Here is an 18,548-nt window from a genome sequence, read left to right on the forward strand (position 1 = left end):
TGGAAAAGCAGCAATTGATCACACGAGAACGTATTGCAATTGACGTGGTGGATTTGCTAATGTGTTCTAATTATATTATGTATACATGCAATGCAATATGTAAGGCAAGGACCACAATAATTATTAAAATTTAAGGATTTTGTTGCTATTACTTAATTATCATATAAAAATTTCAAACAACAGATAAAAATAGATTTATTTTATGCCAGATTTTATTTAAAAAATAAAAAAGGGTTTAAATCATGGAAGAAAATCTTGCCTTTTAGGGGTTTCATTATAATTCCAAAATGGGGGGATATGCCTTTACACTGGTTTTGAAATTTGTATATAAAGGGTAAATAATTATTATTTGTCATACAAGAAAAGAGGGGTCATTTTTTTTTGTATTAATCTATACTTGATATTTGGATTTCTTCGTCAAAAAATAAATAGAAAATATTTAGTTGTTAGTTAAGGAACTTTATTCATGGTCATTGGAGAGTAAAGTTTTAATAATGATAATATTTATGAATGAAATAGTAATTTACTTTAATTGTTATTAAGATTTTTACAAAACACGTGAATGGATGAAATAAATATTTAGATATATTTTTATAAATATTAAAAATTAAATTTATACCCTGTCATAATAAGTAGGGGTACAATTTTATCTTTAAAAGGCAATACAAAAAGTTAAAAAAAAGGAAAGCGTTTCGAGTATTATCCCGGAGTATGATAATCTGTTGTATGCGGTTGAGGGGCACTAGTAATGGAAGCGTGCAATAAAGAAAGGTTAAAAGTAAGCTAATTAAGAACCTAGCTACTAACCTATATTGGGCCTAAATGAGGTGTCTGTTTTTGAAATTGAGCAATAAAGTTCCTCTCCTCGCAATTGGGCACCCACGAGAGTTTGTTTTACTATCTATATGAATATGAATTATGAATTATGATAATATGGGTTAGGTATTAGATATGACGTGATATAATTAGGATGTTTAAAACCAATTTAAATCTCAAACTAATACTACTAATTAGGGAAATATGATTACTAAGTGGAAAAACTTTCAATTGTATTAAATTATTTATATATTCGATCATCAATATACTTTTATAAATTTATAAATGAGATTTATGATAATTTTAATATGCATGAATAGACTGAATGTATATACTTGGTTAGATTTGGATAAAAAATATCTCATATATTATATGAGATAGAAATAATAGATTAACACAAATATATGGAATGAAAGAAAACATTAATTTTCAGATGTTAGGTTTAATTAGAATCAAGGTGTTGGTCTTGGATGGGTAGTTTTATAGTGGATATTGGGGCATGAGCTATTATTATTAAAGAAATATATATGTTTTTTTTTTTGTTTTTTTTTTTTTTTATAACTTAGCCTGCAAGTAGCTTGGAATAAGGGAATGAGGCGTTTTATCATGGACATGGACGGCTCAACTGTGGTGTCTCTCTTGATCAAAGACATTTCAGCTATAGCTCCTTGTCTAGTTTATTTTCAGAAAATCTTCTAAAATCCTTTTGTGATCAGCAGTATTTTGATGCTGCATGGCTAACCCAACACTCTTTTATAATGAATTCTGTCAGAACTCAGAATCATCAATCAAGCCCTATACTACCATTTTCTTCGGTTGATTAAAATTTAATAAAGATTGTCTTCCAGAGTGGAGCTCATAACTTGAAGAAGGCTTCCTTAATAATCATGCAATATCCATGACTAATTCTGAAAAGCCTCACCCACCCTGTGAACCACTTGGCAGATAAGTCACTCTCTGCTTAACATACCCAATTGGCCGTGAGAGTATTTTACAAACCCTGTTCCGGGACAACTAACAATCAGTATGGGCTTATAAGGTCCACGAACAAGGAAAAAAGTTCACTCTGTTGGGCTGGCCATGAGACTAGGTGTCATTGAAAGCATTCCCCATGCCCATCTTTAATTTGGAGTAAGTGTTTTATCTGGTCATCCTCTGCCAAAATGGACTTCTTTTGTGATTGGCTTTTAGATCCAGAGCAAAATTTACTGTGGTTTTTGATAAATTTGAAATTTTAATGATTAAATTTTTATTATTGAACAAAATAGCTGAAAATTTTTATCCACTTGTAGTACATGCGTTGAGAGTAAAACGTTGAAGTTTTAGAATTAATGTAGATAATTATTTTCAACTAGAATTATAATAAAAATAAAATTATTAACTTGTATGTGAAAAATAATTTTTTTAAAAAAATTATTTTTTATTTTCATTTTATCGAATTTCGCAGTTATTCCTGCCCTTATCCGGTGGTGTGGCTCCTCCTCGCTCTCACCCGATGTTGTAAATATTTTGTGGTTTTATTTTCTGCAAGTAGAATATAAAAGCGAGAGGTTCCTTGTGCCTCATCCTTCTCTCTTTTTCTAGTTTTTTTTTTTTTTTTTTTTTTTTTGCATATGCATATATGCATTATAAATTGTGTTCTTAAAGATTTATAGTGGTTGGAAAATGTGAGTCTTGTAAATTTATATTTTTAGGTGAATTTTCCTTTTTTTGAGATTTAGAGCTTTTATAGTGTTTCGGAGGAGATGGTTGGACTCTATTGTGGATGATTGCTCTCCCTTTCTTAAGTGTCCAGTTCATCGATTCTTTTATATCCGATCTTGCATGCGCTTCTCATCTGTTACTCACTGTTTTCTCTTTAGTTTTGGAAGATTTTGGATCTCTTTAATACATCATTTTTTTTTCTGTTAGTTTTCAAGTTGTCTGCTTTGCCTTATGCCTCATTTAGAAGAGTGAACTTTTTTGAAATGCTGATGAACAACGGTTTACGACGATAGAAAGTCTCAAGATATAGAGTAGTTTTGAAATACTTTTGATCTCTTTGATGTTTTCATTTTGATTTTCTCTTATTTTTTAGATCGTCTATTTTGACTTATTTCATTTAGAATAGTAAATTTTTATGAAATTCTGATAATAGTAACTCGGCCATCGAAATTCTCAAAATATAAAAAAATAGTATTATTATTTTTTGGCTAGTTCGAATTGGTTTGCACAAGTATTTAAGTTTTGGATTTTTAAATTTATAATTTTTTTTAAAAATTTCTGTATTTTTTTTCTCCTGGCTTGGATTTATATTGTTAAATCTTTTGGGCCCTCAAATGGCTTTTATAATGAAGCTATTATATCTTAGAGGAAAAAAATGCAATTTAATTAAAAAATTAATTTGACTCGCTGATCATTGTCAAGTGTAGACACGTTCAAAGAGCATGGTGTGATATCCTCGAAAAGAATAAAAAGAAGAATTATGTTGTTTCAGTAGTCGAGAAACATAAATGACAAGAACGTCACAGTCGTGGGCATAATTCCACACAAGAATTTCCCAATTTGGGAATTTTCTGCATTGGAAAAAGTGCACGAGTCTCTTTTTTTGTCCTCTCCTTCCAGCAAAATGGTAATCATCAAAATTTTGGTCCTTGAAAAATAAATTTCTTAGGATCCGGAAAAGGAAATTGGACCAAATCAATCATCAACAAGAAGTAAATTCCTAGCATAAATTTCTACTTGAAAAAACCTATAAATTTCCCTATGGACTCAAACTCTAGAGAGTTGACGAATGTTCATTGGTGATATGTCATTTAAGTCACCGTCCATTAGGCGCTTGGCTATGATGACATTAGCAGCCTCAGTAGGATGGAATAGATCCCAGAAAAAATATTTGGATCTGTCTCCACAAACCCTAGACATTGGACCACATGGTGCCAGACCGCCAAATCTCCCAGCCATAAAGCAGCATGATGTGTTTACGTTCTCAAAACCTGCAACACATGCAAACGCTTCTCGTGTTAGGATTCACCACAAATCGCAAATTCCATCACTTAGCAAACAGAAAATTTTTCTTTTTCAGCTATTTCAGACCATAGGACTTGTAATTTTGGAGAATGTCTTCTACAATGTGATAAACATCTACATGGATGAACATTGATCCCTCCAAGCTTGCTCTAAGCTCTGCGATTAGGCTTTTTAACTCTTTGTTATAAAGCTGAACTAGCTGATTCTGAAAAGCAACACAGTCTTCTCCTGCAGAAGGATTTGTTTCTCTCTCCAATGGTATGCACCCAATAGGACCCACGTTTGCTACAACAATCTTTCTTGCACCCAAATTGTAGAGTCTCTGCAAATAACAAGGAAAGGGGAAAAGGCTGTTTGTAGCATTTCACTAGAGGAACTCAGAAATAGAGAGACTTGAATAGCAAGTTATTATACCGTAAGTTGTTGTCTGAATCTGTCTATCATGGTGCTCACAAACACTTGTGGAGGAATTAAATTTTGCTCGGGAAGTGAGACCAAAGGTGTGAAGTAGTTATCAATGAAATCGTTGGAGCCAATTGTAACGGAGAAGAGAGCATTTTGAAACAAATTTAGAGCTGCAGGAGCACCAATGCTTGAAATTATGTATCGCCTGATGTTTGCGAAATTACCGATCTGTGTGTCCAGGTTAATTCGACCACCCTATTTATAGAACTCATCAATGATCAAGAGCAAAGTAGTGTAGTACATACAATTAAAAGCCAAATACTTTATGCACTTTCAAGTATATAGAAATATATATAAGCAATTATTATAACTTTTAAACTTACAAAAATACTCCCAGTTTGATTAAGAATTCCACCTCCTCCGGAAGCGTAATTGACACCCCTCAGCACCACAGATCCTACAGTTGTGGGAGCCAGGTAAGGAGGAGTGAAATCTTCAAAATTGAATGCTTGACCTGTAAAACCAACAAAAATTTCCAGCCAACAGAATAAAATTTACTCAGGTCATATAAAATACCATCTTTAACTTGCCTATAATGTCAAAAATGGTTCTCCCGTTGGTGTATCGTCCAGTTGGGCGGCCGAAATCAATCCCATTTGGGACATAATTAGCCTTTGCGAGCGTAAATATATAGTTGTTGTTTCCAGCATCAACTAGGGAGTCACCAAAAAGAAAATTGGCAGAAAAATTGACTGCAATGCAGATCTCCGACAACGCCAATATGGTTAGTACTTGAGATGTGATCCAGATTGCTCTGTTTCTGTTTGAAAGGGAACTCATTTTGTAAAGTGAAGGGATATTTTTGCTTGCTATCCAACCTCTGCTGGGTCCTTCTTTAATTAATATCCAAGAACACAACTTACAATACAAAAAATAAAAGGAGCTATAGCTATGAGCAAGAAAAATATTTAAGAACGTGCTAGAATCAAATAAAGAAGTAAATTCCTAGTGATATTTAACTAGTAGATTCTCAAATATAGATGGCGTATCAAAATTGGAGTGAGTAACATGAGCATTATAAGAATCACAAATAGAAACAAATAGTGAATATTGACCGAAAAGCTACGTTGCCAAACTGTGGTGTTAATTTATTGGCCATCCTCTATGCAGCGTGACCCCAAAGATCTGACCAAGTGTCAAATAATAATCATAATAATAATTATAATAAAAAATTCTTAGGTGAATCATGTATCACAATATATGAATGCAAGTCTCATATAACTTTTTCATAAAAGACTTAATACTCGTGTGTCTTAGTTTTTCAATAATAATAATAATAATAATAATAATAGCCCTAATTTGAGTAGGATCTCCTTTCTCATCCCTGCTTGTCTAATTTTCTTGTCAAAAACTTATCAAGTTGTAGAAGTTGGTAAAAAGAAATTAAATGAGATCCATTTATTTTAATTTAATTAAGTCCATCGTATACATGTGAACTTGAATTCTAATTAAGCTAATTCTCAATGTGAACCAGAACTCTCTTAAATGTTATGAAAAAAGAAAAAAATTCCACCAGTGGTAAGTATTTAAGCGGAGCAAGTTTACTTGTTCCAAGATATTAAATTTCAAGCTTTCAGCAAATGGGAAAAAGGTGAAGAGCAGAACGTATGGTCGAAACAGTAAACTAAGCTATCGTTTTTTATAGATCAACTTGCATGGCATTGAACTGAATGCCCCGCAAAAGATGAGCGCACCATTGGAGGCTCAAGTCTAAAATATATCAGAAGCCAAAACAAAGAGATTAGCGATCGCCATGCTTTGCTTACCAAAACACACAGAGAGTTTTTTTTTTTTTTTTTTTTCAACTGCTATTCTCTTCAAAATTCACCCAGTTGTATATACCAGCTAAATACTAAGCTTTATATTTAAATTTAAATTATTAAATGTCTATTAAATTGGTGCAGATAGATCTTGGCCTTAATAAGATATTTCCCATATTGCAAGGGCAACACATCTGTCAACTTACTAGTTTTCCTCGTTGAAACTATATCTCGTTTTCTTATGAAAACAATTGGAGCACCAAAAGCCCCACAACGAGTTATTTTAGAAGCAATAAAAATCTTGAATTGGTATCAATAATAATTAAATCAATTAAAAAAATTAATATGCATAAAATAAAAAATAAAGGAAAAAATTTAAGAAAATTATAATTGTTTATATTATTTAAGGGGTTGATTAACCCAATCCTTGAAAATCTCTTTTACTATTTAGTCTCCAAAATTAGAGTCTGTTTAAGTTAACACATTACTATATATATTGTTAAAAATGTACTGAAATAAGTATTTTGCTATTTTAAAATTATTATGATATGAAATATTAAATTTATATCAGATAATTTTAAATAATATAATATGGAGGAATTCGAAATACATGATTTGAATTTAATAAAAATATAACTTTATTAATTTCAATTGATTAGAATGAAAATTATATTTAAATTTACAATTTTAAATGTTGGTATATAATATTTAAATTAATTTAATCATGAAAAGAGTCCCAATGAGGTGGGCCAACCGCATCAATCAACCCAAAAGACACAAATCCATTTACACAAAAACAACAACAACCACAAAGGAAGAGGAGGACGTGACATGAGCCACACAAGTTTCAGTTAAAACCCTCCAAAAAAAAGGGAGGCGTTTCCTAACCAACTTTCCCGCGCTAATTCATTGACATCCAATGCTACTTTCCATAATAAACCACAGCCTCACAAAATAATAATAATAATAATAATAATTCTCCATTTTAAACATCACCTCTATTTAATGTTTCTTTTCCTTAGCAAGCATCGACGCAGAGTTCATCAAAAGCCAATTAATTTATATTGTCTTGTTAAGGATGGCTATGTTCTCTGCAACTCCTTTTATCTTTCTTAAGGCCAACTTTGGGTTGGCAATCATTTTAATCATAGCCATCTTCTTTACAAGCAATATCCATGCTATTTCATCTAAAACTGTTATAGATTCTCCTTTATTAACACAAAAAATTGGCACAAATCGCACCATTAAAGTCGATCTCAATGGCGATGGGGATTTCACCTCTATCCAAGAAGCTATTAATGCTGTTCCTGAGAATAATTCTCAATGGATCATCATCCATGTAAGGAAAGGTGTCTACAGGTAATTAATTACCGATTTATGCTCTCTTTATTAGATTGTGTGCAATAAAATTTTCAAGCGTAATGTATATATACATGATTTTTGTCATTTGAATTGTGGTATGGCAGAGAAAAGGTGCACATTCCTAAAAATAAGCCTTATATATTCATGAGAGGAAATGGGAAAGGAAAAACAGCCCTTGTCTGGTCCATGAGCTCTATTGATAATAAGGAATCTGCCACATTTACAGTAGAATCTCCCCATTTCATTGCTTTTGGTATCAGTTTCAAGGTACATATTTTGCTCTATATATTTCCAATTATTTAGAACATTATGATTTTTATTGTGTTTTTGACGATTAGCTAATTCCAGAACGAGGCTCCCACTGGAATAGCTTTTACCTCGCAGAACCAGTCGGTAGCGGCATTTGTAGGTGCAGACAAGATTGCATTCTACAACTGTGCATTCTATAGCACTCACAACACTTTATTTGATTATAAAGGCAGGCATTATTATTACAAATGCTACATACAAGGCTCAATCGACTTTATTTTTGGACGTGCGAGATCCATTTTCCAAGTAAATACTCTCTTAATTCAACTTACTGCATTTTAAGATTCATATTTTTATTTTATTGTGTCTGAGAATGTGGTTATGTGTGTAGAGCTGCGAGATCTTTGTGCTTGTAGACATGAGGGTGAAGATTCTTGGATCCATCACAGCCCAGAATAGGGAATCAGACGATAATAGTGGATTTGTTTTTGTTAAAGGAAAAGTTTATGGTATTGGTAACGTTTACTTGGGAAGAGCTAGAGGTGCCTATTCAAGGACTGTTTTTGCAAAGACATATCTTTCTAATTCCATTACAGCAAAAGGCTGGACTAATTGGAGTTGCGTTGGCAGCACAGAGTAAGAAAGGAAAATCTTTATCTAATATTATGTTTAGATATATAATAATGGAGTTATTTGATTTATTAAATGATGCATTTGAATGGAACCAGGCATATTTTCCAAGCAGAGTACAAATGCTATGGACCAGGAGCTTATACGATTGCTCGCGCTCCATGGTCGAAACAACTCACAGAAGAAGAAGCTGAACGCTTTATGTCCATTGATTTCATAGATGGCCAACAATGGCTACCCATTTGGATGTGAAGTTGTTAAAATTTGCAAATATTTTGGATGCGGTTGTACCTTGCACCAATTAATTATTATAAAATTAAGTATTTAAAATTTTATCTTAAAACATTTCTCATAATGATAGTATGACAATCCGATGATATTATAATATATAGAATAAAAATAAGTATTTTAAACATTAAAAATGTATAAAAATTCAAGTTAGTTGTGCCACTCATTAATAGATAGGGGAGCATTGTTATATGCTAATCACCATGTGTTGGCTCTGCTCCGGTATTTATTTCTAGTGTTATTTTCTGCAAAGCTATTGTTAAGAATTTTAAATTGAGTGTTAATTCCGAAAAGATTTACTGGCCGAGATTAGTTTAAAATTTATTTATTCTTAATTTTTCTTGTATATATTGTGTTTGATTCTAGTATATTTTTTTCTTTAAAAAATAAAATATTTTCCAGCTAGGATATTTTCAGTAAAGTAAATATGAAATGGATTCATCGGTTACAGTTACCCTTTAACCAAGATTAAGATTAACAAACCGAGAATTGCTTCCTCTTTCTCCTTTTTTAAATTGAAAAAAAAAAAAAGCGAAGAGATTGTCCAAATGGATCCCATTCTCCGTCTTGATGGGCTGGGTCAAAACCCACACAGTGAGCGTTATCGGGTCGAATCAAGTGAGGGCTACTTTAGTCTTTCGCATTCACCACCGGGTTCGGGTAGAGAAGAGAGAGAGAGGACCAAAGGACAGGCTTTAGCAACAGCCGCACATCTGCAGCTGAGGTAGAGAAGGTGCTGCGACCAGCGAGGAGATATAAGCTAGGGTTTTGGGTTTAGAAGCAAAACGTAGTTTAAGCAAGAAAATGGAGGGTGCAGATGAAGGAGGGATAGAGAGAGTTGTTGACTCCAAGGACTTGCAACAACAAAGCAAAGCCCTTGATAAGCTCACTGATCGTGTCGAAGATCGCCAGCTCGATTCCACTCGGGTCCAAGAGGTTAATATTTTATTTTTTCCTTTTCTAATTCTAATATGCAATCTAAGGTATAAATGGCAACGCATGTTGAGAAAGAAAGGATTTTGGATTAGAATTTTTCATGTGCAGAATAATTCATTTGGAATTGCTACCGGACTTTTAGAATTTCCAAATGAACTCTAAACGAAAAATCCAACAATTTGAAAATGAGTTTTATGGTTAATACAGAAGATGTGAAACATGAAAGGATTTGCTTTATGAAATTATATGAATTCCATGTTCATTTAATCAAAGCACATTTTAGTTTATGAGAATCAGGATGTCCTTTGATAGAGTTTTGCTTGAGTTTATGGATTATATTTTAATTTGAATAGGCAATGGCATCGATTGCTGCATCTGCAGAGGCCGATAGGAATGCCATGAGAATGAGGTACTATTTGCCCTCTTTTTACCCCTTTGATATAGTATGTGAATAAATACACTTTTATTTTTGTACATTTTGAAGAAATAGGCTTCAATTGTTTTTGTTCACTCTTTGCTTTTACATTAAAGATCTCTTTAAGTGGCAGATTTTAGGCCTTGATGTGAATTTCAATGATGATTTATCTTATATCTAACCTTGTCAAGGCTGTTCAAAAACAAAAAAAACCTTGTCAAGTTGCAAATTGGTGAGTTTAATTATGGGACTCTGTAGCTTGAACATTTTCACTGAAATCCATTCCCAGATTTTGGTTTATATCAGTACTTTTTGATATTTTTCATGACACCTACTTTTTTTTTTTCACAGGGAGAAAGAATTGGCTGCTGTTAAGATCAATGCTGCTGATGTTGACATAATTGCCAATGAACTAGAGGTTGCTTTTCTACTACTTTTTCAATGCTTAGAACATGTGTCAATTTGCATCCTGTGGCTTCTAAAGATTTCTCTTTCTTTTATGTGCAAAACAGTTGGACAGGAAGGTGGCAGAGCGAACACTAAGAGAGCATAAAGGTGATGCCGTCGCTGCTATTCAACATCTTCTTCGCTAGAAAACTGTCAGTGATGAATTGAACATTGTGTTTCAAATTTAGTTGAGAATGATCATTAAACTTTGCCAGTGTGGACAAGAAAGTTCAATTGTTATCCAGTCTCATACCCCTTCTAAGGTTTAAATGAATTTTATTTTGCTCAGAGAGTAATAGCAATTGAAATTATGACCATTAAGTTTCAGTTATGGGTTTGAAATTTATGATGATCCAACACCTTACTCGCAAAGTCGATGACCAAATGCTCAACCTATTATTTCCCATCTTTTGGTTATCATATTATGATAAATAAAGATGCAGACACAACAGCTGCGACAATGGAACATACGAATAAAACAAGATATTTAATCTCACTCTATTTTATGAATTGAAAACTGTGTTTCCTGTACAAATTTCTAAGTGGTCCTGAGCATCTCTCACAAAATCACCACTGGTTAGCATAGCTCCAATCACAACGCACCATTGGTGATGGATTTTGAAGATTTTAGTGATGTCCGTAAATAAACAAACAACAAAGTTAACCAATCACCATCAACATTTGGCAGCTCACACGTTTTCCAACTAGTAGCTCGTTATCTTTCTCCCTTTCCTTGTCTGCTTGTTGCGAGGCTTTATACGCACTGCCACAAACCTGGAGGGGCAATTTGTGGTAACCGTTTTCTTCCCAGGATAGCCGTCAAAAAAATGTTGCTTTCTGTGGCCGTGTCAACGAAACAAAATCAGTAGCAAAAGAAATGTGGTCTATAATTCCTTTTGTGTGTTATCTCCAGCTGCAGAACGGGCTGCCTGGAATTGAATAGTGTATTTTCTTTGCATATCTCTAAGCTTTTCCAGCAGTTCCTGGAATGTTGGACGGCGCTGAGGATCACTGGTTTCAACATAAGTTACAGATTTAATGTTAGCAAGCATTATCAATTTGTAAAACATTTAAGAATATGAGAACCATAAAAAGCTTTGACAATGATAACAACAGATTTCACCTTTAAATTTAGTTGTCCCAGTCTAACACCTAAACTCACATAACCTGTGCCATTTAACCCTTACTCCTAAAATGAAATTCACAAATCAACCTCAGATATCTCTCAAAATAAAGAAATATCTCCACGGCTACAGTCAACCTGTTCAAATGCTCTCTGCCTTCAAATTTATAATGTTATTCAAGCCATAAACAACATCCTAATTGAGCTAATATAGGTTAGATGAGCATTTCGTTTTAAGGCAACAATGTTGAGAGCCATAACTCATATGTTGGTGCATGCATTTATAATGACTTGGGAAATGCATAATTGGGTATCTTCATCAATAACCAATCTGTTCCTCTAGAAAATGCAAACAAAAACAAGTAACCATCGCGAGGAGAGGAAGCACCTGTGCCAGCAGCTCTCAATAATAGAAGCCCACTGTGGATCCACGTCTTTGGGTATCTCTAACCTTTGGTTCATGAACCCTACAGCTCCAATCACCTGTAAGTATTAACTACTGGTCATATGTGTGGTGTGGTGTATGACAAGCAATATCACCTTTTTGTTTAAAGGAACTCACAAACAGGAAAACCATTTGTAGTATCCACTCTAGTTTTGCCATGAAAGCAAAATACTCTAAAAGAAAAAACCCGAAGGATTATATCCAACGACAGCTTGGTCTTTTTACTTTCCTAAATAAATATCATGATGAAGACTGATCAAATGAGATGAATACCTGCATTGAGTTGAGATTATCCCAAGGGATCTTCTCAGTTGCAAGTTCCCACATTACTACTCCAAAGCTGTATACATCGGACCTAAATGAACCCAGGCAGCAAAGAAGCTGCATTACATTTAAATCGGGGGCCTAGAAACATGCTTCTAGTAAGGAAGTCCTAAATTTTAACATTTTTATAGTCCTAAGAAGACATACTTTTCATCTGAGGGTTCATTACGTAGAACTTCTGGAGCCATCCATTGGGGCTGTAAGACAACAATTTGGTTGGCAATTTATACACCAGTACATGGAATTTTTCAGACCGGCAAGATTGATAAAACTGAAAAGGAAAGTATCATTTCTAGTTAAATACCGTTCCCTTTCCAGTCTTCGTTGTCAGGTAAGTTTCATGCTTTAGACGTGATAGGCCAAAATCACCAACCTGTGAAACAATATTCAAATAATTATAATTATCCTTTCATCTCAGCAGAAATTCAACAGAGTTAATAAGTTAAAGTGGGAAAACAGCTTTACATATAATTAAAGACGGACCTTAACGGTCCAGTTCCTATCGACCAGAAGGTTTGAAGACTTCAAATCACGATGAATGATAGGTGGATTGCAATGATGAAGATAATTCATACCCCGTGTCTGTAGCAGGGTTAAATAATGAAATAATGAACTAATATATGGGTTACAGTCCTCGGCCAAAACAGCGCAAGAAGGTATAACAGAAAGTGGAAATCAGCGAGGCAATAATGATACAAACCTACATAGGATGCTATGATACCAAGCCGTAATCCTCTTAAAATAAAATAAGCAATTTCTCCAACAAAGTTAGTAAACACTCACTATATCTAATGCCATATGGACACGCCGCCTCCAATCCAGTTTGGTTGTGTTCCTCTGGAGCAAGCGAAACAAACTTCCACTGCATCGATACAATCAACCCCACTAATTCAGTGACATAATGGCTCCTAATCATATATTTTTATAGTTGGTAAAGGAGGAGATGGAAAAAGATTGCCCGCTATTGTAATTTTTGGAAATGGACACTGGAATTACCGTGGAAGGAACTCTGTGACAATGCAGAGACGTTGAGGTGAGGTGACAGCACCCATGAAAAGCAATACATTTGGATGGCGAAGTCTTTTCATAAGAGAGACCTTCAGAAATAAAACAATAATGTCAAGTAATTGCTTAACAAGAAGAAGGCAAGAAAAATTACTTTAAAGAAAAAAACAAAAAGCTGTACATCTTAGCATTTAACAACAAACAATTGAAGTAGATGCATCAAGTATGAACAATTACTAGTTTCATCATCTTATAAAATTGAACTAGATGGATTAAGACTCCAGCACCAATAATCATATTTGTGTTTATGTGAACCCAAGCATAAGATTTGATTGGATAGGAAAGGAATAGTTAAAGAAAAACTGCATGTAAAAGATACTTGTGTGATGCTAGACGCTTGCCAATTAAAGTGTACACAAAAACAGCAAGAATTAAGAAACTTAAATGCTAATTAACAATGATACGCACCTCTTGTCTAAAGGATAGTATAACATCTTCTGAATATTCTTGCTTGGAAAATACCTTGACAGCAACATCCTGAAAAGAAAATGGATATCACTTGAACCCAGACAAATTAATTATCATCATCACAATATTTTTGGGATCCTTTTCTTGTCAATCTAATGCAAAAGACAATCTGGCTGATAGAGATCCAAGTGCAACATCATTTTTCCAGAAAAGCAAAAATAAAGTAGAGTCCAAGCGGCATTCCCATGCAAAAAGTAGATTAGATGTTATGAGCATGCCAGGAAAGTTCATTTGGCTATTTAGTATTCAAACACTAGCAGAGTGCAATTCAAGTTTCATTCAGTTCAGCATATCCATTATCTACAGGATGAAAAACCAATGGCTTGGTTAGATGGCAGCCAACAATGCTACATCTGATCTCAAATTAATTAATCTGGGTTCATATACCCAATGTCTAAGCATCCTGTTGGGAATCAAGCTGTTAAAAGGAGGAGCAAAGAACATACTGATCCATACCACAGGGCATGATATACAGTCCCACAAGAACCTGCACATGTAGAGGATGAAAACAAAAGAAATTAGAATGGCGAACGATCAAGCAAAAAACCACTATCTGAACTCAGAAATGAGGAAATCTGATGTTTACAACCAAGTAATCACCATAGATGTTCGGTGCACATGAAAAATTTATTCAGGAAAGACTAAATGGTGGTAAACGGCTTCAATTAAGGACACCTTTAAGTTAATAACTTGAAAATAAGCAAAATTTATGTCCCAGGAGCACAAATTTTAGTAAAATAATATCACCTTGCCCAATTTGTTCTCCAATTATCAGGTCTTCCCACAAAATCTCATAATCCAAGCAGTCAGTGTCCATGTCCACCTTATTAATAGCACTACTGCTGGTACTTCCACAGCTGCTTGCACTACTAGTGCTGTTAACATTAACCGAGGACCAGGACCCAGAGGCCTCATTATTGGTAGTTCGATTACTTTCATTTGCCTGACTTTCGGGTTTTGCAGCTAAAGCAGGACTCCTTAGATGAACTGTTTCACTCTCTTGATCATTTTGCAACCAGGGCCACATAAAGCGGGTGGTCCTTGTATCTGAGCCTTCCCTTTCATTCCCTCTCCAGGGCCATGATAATCCTTTCTTGCCCATCCAAGCCTCAGCTTTTGAAGATAAAAGCTTATGAATTGCAGGTTTTCCTTCACTCTCATCACCAGAATCTCCGGAGGGTTTGGTTGGGGACCTGTCCTCAACATGAGAAAATGTACCAAAATGAGATGGACGCAGATCTCCTCTAGGTGTACTAGCTCCACTGGAGTTTGCGTCCTCCCCATGGTCAGATTTATGACTATCGCCACTACCACCTTCACGATCCAGGATGTTATCTCCCGTCCGCATTTTTGACTTCACCTTGTTGCTCACCTTGGATGCCTGTTCAATGATTCCAACAATCAAGATATGCTACACTACTTGGTTAAGCTCATATTAGAATAAGAACCAAATTTTACTAACCAAATTTGATAACTTAGATGCCAGTGCTGCTTGGAGAGGCTGTTGAGAATCAAAACCAAGTTTTGTTGTGAGCACACTTCTAGGCCGACTAAAGCTTGAATCTGCTTCTGAATTCTTTGAATCAACCATTGTAACCCTCATTTCTTGAAACGGCCTTGAATCATTTGATACACAGATAATCCCAACCAAAGTACCATCATCATCGAAGAATGGAGTACTGGTTGCAACAGCTGTAAACCTCTCTCCCATCTTGTTCTTGACTGGATACGGCCCTGTCCAGCTCTCCCCCATGGTGACGCGATGCACTACATTATTTGCCAACGGAAAATCCCGAGGATCTACAAGTAGCTCAATGGCATCCTGCCCAAGAGCCTCTGCCGCAGAATAGCCATAAAGGATTTCAGCCGTTCGGTTCCTGCAGAATCGGGTAATAGTAAACTTTTGTTTTGACGGAAGAATGGATAAAAACTAAGTATACCAAATTCGATGCATTAATGATATTGAAACCGACCTCTAATTAAAGCCAGAAACCACTCATTCAACATTAATTAACAATGGAACTCCAAGTCAAAGCTTTATCTTTCTCATTTATACCAAGAAAATTCATAATCCAATCCAGCAATCTACACTTCCATCCAACATTAATACCGAAAAGCCATTCTAACGCATAATAAACCCTCTCTTTCCCAACCAATCAAACAAAAATTAATAACTACAAGACGTGCAAAAAATCAAATAAATCAGAAACTCACCAATAGATGATACGGCCACTAAGATCAAAAATATGAACAGACTGCCCCATACACTGCAATATATTCAAATATTGCTTATCGGTAAACCTGATAGCCGACGGTCCGCAGTTTGCTTCATCTTTAGCGGCATTAGTATTACCAGTACCACTCATACTCCGGCTTTCTCTCCGTAACGGCGACGAATGCCTAATAGTTGTTGAACCTTTCTTCCGAGCTCCAACAGCCTCGAAACCCGTCCCCGCCCCGGAGACGCTCCTTCTCCTAGGCCCTGTTCTCTGCGGCGATATGGAATGAGAGCGCTGGTGCGGCTGCTGCTGGCGGTGCGGTAAGAACTGCTCCGATTTTGGATCGCTTGTGAGCTTAAGCTTAGACATCTCCTGACTTAGGTGTGCTTGCCCTGCTTCCAGCTCCTGGATCTTCCTCAGCAGCTCCTCCGCTGGTGGAGTCTCCATTTTCAAGAATCCAAAATCAAACCGAGACCCACTAAACTCCCTCTCTTTCTCTTTCTCTTTCTCTTTCTCTCTATCTCTCTCTCTCTCTATATATATATATATATAGCTGATAATGGTTTTTGAAGCTGAAACGGATAAGGGTATAGAGATTCTTATTAATGTAAAGCAAAGAAAATGAAAGAGCTAAGTATAGAGTCGAAATTGATATCACAACTCACACACACCACAGGCAGTCTGTTTTCTCTTCCTTCTCTGACTCTATCTTTCTCCCGTTCTCTAAATATTTTCTATGACCATCAACTTTCTCTCATTTATTTTTAATTATTATTATTTATTACACTTTTTCTATTTATTTATTTATTTTAAGAAAAACAACAACAACATTTGATTTCCTCTCTCTTGTCTTGGGCGGTTACCTGTTAGTTTATGGTCTCTTTTCTCTTTCCATCTCATCATTATCGTCTGAATTTAACCATTTATTAGACCAGACATTATTTATAACAGAGAAAAGCAGTTTTACTTTTCTTCACGCGCTATTTGAGGCCGTGGATTGATTTTGTCCATCATGTTGCTAGATCTTTCGCATATTTATCCAATCCTGAACACACGTTTTGTACACGCGGATTGACAAGAGGGATTGGAATTTTCTTTAGAGGTCTCTCTTGTCCTTTTCCAGTAAAAGTACCCAATAGATCACGAGTTCACGTCCACTCCACTTTCTCATCCTTCCACTCCATATCCTTTTGGGTTTCTTCTATGTCCAAAATTGGTGGCTACAAAACAAAGCCCTCCTCCGGGCCCTTCCATCCAAACTCATTTTATTATTTATAATAATTTAGTATTGCCGGAGAGTTGAGGCTAACTTCAAGATTTGGATTACTGAATTTGCAAATGTCACCTCTTCATTGGACAAACTTAAGGAATAATTTACCATTATTTCCTTTTTTTTTATAATAAAAATTAATTTTTAAGATAACCATTTTCTGATGAATACAGTACTATAATTATTATAGTAATTTATTTTACTAAATATTGCATTATAATAATACATAATCATATATAATAAAGCTCAATAAGAAGAATGAAAATACTGCATGTGTATTTTTTTAGAAAGATCAACCTAAAAAAGCTTTTTCTTAAAAAATATTATTTTAAAGTTTAGGGTTTAAATGGTGTTGAAAGTTAAAAGATTTGATATTGAAATACAAATTTGTTATAAAAATTAAACCTGTCTTAATCATAAAACTTCAAGAGATTGACTTCCAATAATGTCTATAAAAGATTATGAAATGTTTTACTGCATATCATTATAGTAGCTTTCTTTCAAATGTTGGTGGCCATGTTAGTCTTGCTTATCTTTTTTTTTTTCTTTTCTTTTCTTTTAAAGTATATACCCATAATGTACATGCATCGGATTTAATGAAGTGTCCGTAAAATTATTTTTCTCATTTAATTTTTTAATATTTAAACTTACTTCAAACTATTTTAAATTATTTAAACTCAATTAAATTTTAATTTCTATTACTTAAAAAGTTCCTAAAGTAATTTAACTTTACCCACACACACATAATTCTTAATTATTATATTTAATGATAATTTAATATTTCAAACATTTAATTATTGTATAGAATACTTCACAGCAAAGCCGGGGTTTAGACATACGCTAGGCCATATGTGGGTATCGGTATAGCCTGCAAATAAGCTTGTTAGCCCCTTCTCCCCCTCTACCTCTCGATTCAACATCGAAAAAATTTTCGGGCGTGGTGGATCCGGTGTGTTAGGATCCTAAAATTTCAGGGACCAAAATTATAATTTTTCAACAGTAGAGTTTTTTAGAAATAATATTGGGATAAATTAGTATAAAATAGAAGTAAGTTAAGTGCCATGTCAGATTTCTGTAATTCCCTTTAAATTATTTATTTAGATGGGTGTGTCATATGAGACATATTGATGTCTCCTCCTCCTGCTACAAGCCAAGTTGTTTCTAAAACTCTTTAGGGGAGTGACTAGTCGCCCACCAGCAGGGACTGGACCCAGTTGGCTACCGTAGGCCTACGGAGATCTTGAGTTGTGCCTTCAC

General features: G+C 34.6%; 4 protein-coding genes across 6 annotated transcripts; 2 read left to right on the top strand and 2 right to left on the bottom strand.

The window, feature by feature from the left end:
• Nucleotides 1-3,567: 3,567 nt before the first annotated feature.
• LOC110600879 (GDSL esterase/lipase At4g16230) lies at nt 3,568-5,070 on the bottom strand. The gene is made up of 5 exons (XM_021737790.1): nt 4,821-5,070; nt 4,614-4,744; nt 4,240-4,485; nt 3,892-4,147; nt 3,568-3,791 (listed from the first exon to the last, which is right to left on the bottom strand). The coding sequence occupies exons 1-5, from the start codon at nt 5,068-5,070 to the stop codon at nt 3,568-3,570; spliced, it is 1,107 nt and encodes a 368-aa protein (XP_021593482.1).
• Nucleotides 5,071-7,094: 2,024 nt separating this feature from the next.
• On the top strand, nt 7,095-8,587 carry LOC110601274 (probable pectinesterase 67). The gene is made up of 5 exons (XM_021738347.2): nt 7,095-7,409; nt 7,517-7,679; nt 7,761-7,967; nt 8,053-8,297; nt 8,390-8,587. Exons 1-5 carry the CDS (start codon nt 7,129-7,131, stop codon nt 8,541-8,543), a joined length of 1,050 nt encoding a protein of 349 aa, XP_021594039.1. The 5' UTR covers nt 7,095-7,128; the 3' UTR covers nt 8,544-8,587.
• A 647-nt stretch (nt 8,588-9,234) lies between these two features.
• On the top strand, nt 9,235-10,665 carry LOC110601566 (huntingtin-interacting protein K). Its single transcript, XM_021738739.2, has 4 exons — nt 9,235-9,515; nt 9,869-9,924; nt 10,282-10,348; nt 10,443-10,665. Exons 1-4 carry the CDS (start codon nt 9,384-9,386, stop codon nt 10,521-10,523), a joined length of 336 nt encoding a protein of 111 aa, XP_021594431.1. The 5' UTR covers nt 9,235-9,383; the 3' UTR covers nt 10,524-10,665.
• Nucleotides 10,666-10,845: 180 nt separating this feature from the next.
• Nucleotides 10,846-16,768, bottom strand: LOC110601564 (raf homolog serine/threonine-protein kinase Raf). 3 transcript variants are annotated; one of them, XM_021738737.2, is made up of 13 exons: nt 16,017-16,768; nt 15,265-15,679; nt 14,550-15,183; nt 14,249-14,289; nt 13,743-13,811; nt 13,266-13,366; nt 13,053-13,131; nt 12,753-12,851; nt 12,574-12,642; nt 12,417-12,466; nt 12,219-12,300; nt 11,889-11,996; nt 10,846-11,388 (listed from the first exon to the last, which is right to left on the bottom strand). In XM_021738737.2, the coding sequence occupies exons 1-12, from the start codon at nt 16,466-16,468 to the stop codon at nt 11,904-11,906; spliced, it is 2,184 nt and encodes a 727-aa protein (XP_021594429.1). In that variant the 5' UTR covers nt 16,469-16,768; the 3' UTR covers nt 10,846-11,388; nt 11,889-11,903. The 3 variants fall into 3 exon arrangements, with proteins under 3 accessions (XP_021594429.1, XP_021594430.1, XP_043807065.1); XM_021738738.2 differs by having other exon boundaries at nt 11,889-11,983; nt 16,017-16,766; XM_043951130.1 differs by lacking the exon at nt 12,753-12,851 and having other exon boundaries at nt 11,889-11,983; nt 16,017-16,766.
• Nucleotides 16,769-18,548: the final 1,780 nt, after the last annotated feature.

The sequence above is a fragment of the Manihot esculenta genome, chromosome 15 (genome assembly GCF_001659605.2).
Source record: "Manihot esculenta cultivar AM560-2 chromosome 15, M.esculenta_v8, whole genome shotgun sequence".
In the NCBI taxonomy this organism is placed as follows: Eukaryota; Viridiplantae; Streptophyta; class Magnoliopsida; order Malpighiales; family Euphorbiaceae; genus Manihot; species Manihot esculenta.